The 4,801-nt window shown below is 35.3% G+C and overlaps 1 protein-coding gene across 1 annotated transcript; it reads right to left on the reverse strand.

Annotated features, from left to right (window-relative positions):
• Window positions 1-430: 430 nt before the first annotated feature.
• On the reverse strand, window positions 431-3,118 carry LOC140841273 (uncharacterized). The gene is made up of 3 exons (XM_073208564.1): window positions 2,633-3,118; window positions 866-976; window positions 431-780 (listed from the first exon to the last, which is right to left on the reverse strand). The coding sequence occupies exons 2-3, from the start codon at window positions 946-948 to the stop codon at window positions 648-650; spliced, it is 216 nt and encodes a 71-aa protein (XP_073064665.1). The 5' UTR covers window positions 949-976; window positions 2,633-3,118; the 3' UTR covers window positions 431-647.
• Between the last annotated feature and the right edge of the window lie 1,683 nt (window positions 3,119-4,801).

Genomic DNA, 4,801 nt, shown 5'->3' on the forward strand with positions numbered 1-4,801 from the left:
ACGGCCGAGACTTCCAAACGTTGTCACCGGATCGCCGCCGCTTTCCCACCACTCATCTCAAAGTCAAATTTTTCTAGTGCAAATTTGAAAAGAAACATCGTCTTTAATCGTGGACCCAATCCAGAGAATTGAAGAAGTAGTTTATTCTAGTTGAAAGTTCGTAGAGTTTTACAAGACGAGTTATTACCATATAAACATTGAGATAGTTGGAGATGGCGTGAAATATGCAGAAGTAAATTAAATTAAACACCCTAATTTATAAAAAATTATAAAACGCTCAAAAACGTTTTGAACGTTAAAAAAAATGTAAAAATTTTACTACATCTTAAGCGCGAAAAACAGTCCGCCAACAATAAAAGGCTTGGAGCAACAGTATATGCATTCAGGTTTTCTATTTTATGCTGTCAAATGGGGAGTCATTTTAGTGGATGGAAATTGGAAAGGGGTTTAGTTGAATTAAACATTCTACAACAAGCAACGAACAAAAGCAGTGAGTTACAAACAATCTATGTAAAGAAATGCTAAGCAAAAGATTCGGTTCGGTCTCATCGCATGGTTTTGCCCTCCCTTTTGACCAGTTATAATATTTCATGTTTCATAAAAACACAAAATAATCTGAATTTTTCCACTTCTAGATGAACAATTTACTATTTTTTTGGGGAAGTTTGTTGATCGGGACCTATATCTCGTGATCCGGTGTTAATGTAAGGCCCTCGAAAAGTCGCCTGAGGTGGCAGTGGCTTTGACGAATCTATCACAGGAGTTCTTGATGACCTCGACCTGTACAAAAGGAGGCAATCATACTCGTAGTAACAGTTATTAGTGGCTGATAAGCAAGTCGCAAAATCGACGATAAGTCACCTACGCCATGTAGAAAGGGAATGCCAAGCCAGCTGAAGCAAAAACTAATAAGCCAACTGCCACGAGGACATTGCGTTGACGGGACATCAATATTATTATAGATGGACCAAAGAATCTGTAAAACGAGAATAAATAAAAAGTAAATTCTGGCATACAAGCAGTGCAATTAAAATAATAGAACCATAATAGTTAACAGAAGCGCAAAGTACATTAAGACACCAAGGTATCGTAAAGCTCAGAGACAAAACCCATGGTGAGCCACGTAGCTAAATAAATTGAGGCATCTCAAGGGTGTAATGTGGTAGAATTCAAATAGTTTTAAAAAATTTCCTACATGTAACCAAATACCTCACAAAGTATTGAACAAAATATCAAATACTCATCAATTTATTAGCAAAGAATGAATAACTATTATCTTGGATTTCACCACGAATTTTGTATCTCTACATTTAAGAACTTTGTATAAAACCAAAGTTGGAGTTTAAGGTTAAGGCACACGCTTCTTAGAAGAAGTGAGACTTGGCATGGCTAAAGGTGCAAGGGCTGAGACTCGTTAACCTTCGAGCCCAGAGCATAGACACAGTTCCTACGGCCTTTTTAACAACTATAAGTAGAATATTTTCAATAATATGCAATCCAAAGAAGTATAGCATCAAAGATGCTTTGGTCCTTTCATTGTAAGTCATATGCAGATGTCCACTGATTATATAAAATGAAAATTTAGTTGACAAAGACAAGGCTTTCATGAATCAAGTTATATGGTTAAACTTACACTATTTTTCTAGCCAAAATACTACACGTATAGACTAACTTAAACAAGTTATGACATACATCAAACCATTCTTACATAACATAATTTTCAAATATTAATTGAGGAATCATAACATAAATCTAATATGGACAAATAGCTGCTTATACTTTCAGTGATAATCTATTCAGCCTTCCAATAGTACATCCTCACTTATAGGCAAGAAACAACATATCAAAAAGGGGTATGCGCTTGTAGGACCGGGGCAGGAAGACCCTGCTTGGCCCCCTTAACCAAAAAATTGAATCTTCACGTGTATTAAATTTTTAAATAAAGTTCAAATATCGTTCCCCTTAATTCCACTGAGTTGCCTCCCTGGCCTTTCCTTGTCTAATTACCCTTTCCCGAGAATCTCAGGTGTACCCCTAGATTGTGGAAGTGACTGTGTATGAAGGATGTCTGAGGTCATGGAGTGAAAGTTAGTTTCCATCTCACTAACAATCAGTGGCTACAGATACAGTCATGGAAGGATATTCCAATTGATAGCAACCATCAAGAGGCACAAACAATACCCTTATTTTAAATGGCTCATTCGAATCAATTAAAGTAATTCAATATGAACCTTAAAACCAATAAAAAAAATTCAAGTGCTCCTCTTGAAGATATATTTACCACATTGCAGCAAAGCACGCAGTTGATGATTTCACGCGAGTATAAACATCTAGTTTAAGTTTCCACCTTTTAAAAATCAGAAACAAACCCAAGAATTGTACATGCCAGACAGATATGATCTCTAAACAGTGAGATATCAAAATAAATCCAACCAAAGCTCAAGAAATTTCCCATATTATTTCATAATCTCAATTTGTTTTTGACAAACTAAGCTCAAGAATCTTTAATGATTTACTTATAACTTATTAGCTGCGCATGATGAAAAAAACGGCCAGGCTCATTTCTATCTGCGGGCCATTCCTCAACCACGTTAAAGTATGTCTTCAATCAGGGCAGACCCAAAAATTTTACCTGAGGGAACGGGCGAGAGCCGCGAGAAGTCAAAAAGTATGAATCTTTGGGATACCCTCAGCCAATTAATTAGGAAAAAACACGTTCAACTCGGCAACCCAAAAACATGATATGAATTTCTTAGTTCCAACATCCAAATGCACCAAGAATAATTGCAAGATCACACTCTAACATCCAAGTTCAATGCTCTAACATCCGAATTTGCTTTGCCCATCCGCAAGTACACAAATTCTTACAAAAGGAGAAGAAATAAAAGCAGGCAAAAATCAAACAAATTATTGACCAGGAATAAGTTTTCATACTCCCTCGTGTTTCAATTTCATTCAAACCAACTTCATGTACGACTGGAGTTTAAAAAATTGTGTAAATTACTGAAACAAGAAAAGCTTAGTTTTATTTTTACGCAAAAGCAACAATTTAGCACTTTATTCCGAAGAATTCCAATTCATATGCAACCACGAAATGAAAATTACGCATTAGATAAAGTGATTACCTGGTTATCTCAAGATGAAACTGCGATGGGTTTTGTAGGTTTCTATTTACTTTTCTATTTGTGCTGATAGGAGTGGGTGCGGGTCGGGTACCCGACAAGCCGGGTACTAAATTTTATTATCCAGACGCCAACCCGATCATGTAGGATACCTTAAATTTGTCGGGTATTTTCGGTCGGATACCCAGAAAAAAACCATCATTTAAATTTTTTTAAAAAAATCTATGTATTTTTTTATATTTCACAAAAAAATCATGTCATTATATTGAATTATGGCTAGTCATCATATCATAGTATGACTAGTAAATTAAAAAACACATGTATTTTTAACATAAAGGCCTCTATGCTATCAATTTTTTTAGCATCTATTGCAATTAAATGGCAGTATGTTTTTTATAAATAATTTAAAAATATAAATTTATTTCAAAATTAATTTTAAAAAAAAATTACATATACTATAATTCGTGCTTACGAAACACGGACGCTGCTCCACGTTGGACCAGTCGTGCTTCGTAAGCACGGACCATGCTCCTCATTGGAGCGTTCCCGCTGTCTCATCTCCTCCCTCACACCCTTTATCCCTCCGCCAATCCCTGTCTCTTCTCCTTTCATTCTCTCTTACTTCCTCCTTCTTTTACTCTTCCATTTTCATTTCTCCATTTCTCTGTATATCGCAATTCTACCTTCGTCAGCGAACAACTTTTGAGATCGTTGCTTACCGTAGAACGAAGTTTAGAAGATCGACAATTTATTTCAGAATAACAGATAATCGAGGTCCAGAAGATCCCAGTGTTCTCTATTTACAAGAACACATATGTCATCAACAGTTTCTTCAATAACCGTTGATGATATTGTCAAAGTGAAGAGGTCAGACAATTTGATTGGAAGTTATACACTATTAATTATATACATAATTGTGTACATGCATATTTAAATCATATGGGTTTCTATAAAGTTTTAGAATATGGCTCACAAGTTTTTGATAATCATTTGATTACTACTCTTGTTGAACGTTGGCGATGTGAGACACACACGTTTCATTTTACATGTGGTGAAGCAACAGTCACGTTACAAAATGTTTCAATAATTTGGGATCTAACAATTGATGGTGAAGAAATCACATGTGTCACGTAAAGTTGAGGAATGACAACACATCTATTTGGATTTGTTGGGATTTGTGTCATCATCAAAACATTTGAAAGGTGGTCATTTGTCTATGACTGCACTACACGATCATTGCATGTCTAACCCTATTAATGATGATACTCAGAAATAGATGTGTTGAAATATACCCGTTGTGTAGCGTTAATGATTATTGGGGGAATAATGTTCCCTGACTATCAAGGAGGATCTGCTAACTAATATTTTTGCAACTGCTACGAGATATTGATAACATGAAGTCTTATAGTTGGGTAGTGCAGTGTTAACATTTCTATACCGTGAGTTTTGTAATGCATCACGTATAGAGAAGACTACAATGACTGGACTTTTATATATCCTGCAGGTATAATTAATGTAATGTAATTATTTAACAAAATGTTTTTGTTAATTTTGTTGATCTATTTTTATTATTATAAGCAGATATGAGAATGGAGCATGATTAAATGTGTTAATCCCGATCGAGATGGGTTAACATTAGTTGTACCTCACATTGATCCAGATGCTATTATTCAAGATGA

The sequence above is a fragment of the Primulina eburnea genome, chromosome 9 (genome assembly GCF_022965805.1).
Source record: "Primulina eburnea isolate SZY01 chromosome 9, ASM2296580v1, whole genome shotgun sequence".
Classification (NCBI taxonomy): domain Eukaryota; kingdom Viridiplantae; phylum Streptophyta; class Magnoliopsida; order Lamiales; family Gesneriaceae; genus Primulina; species Primulina eburnea.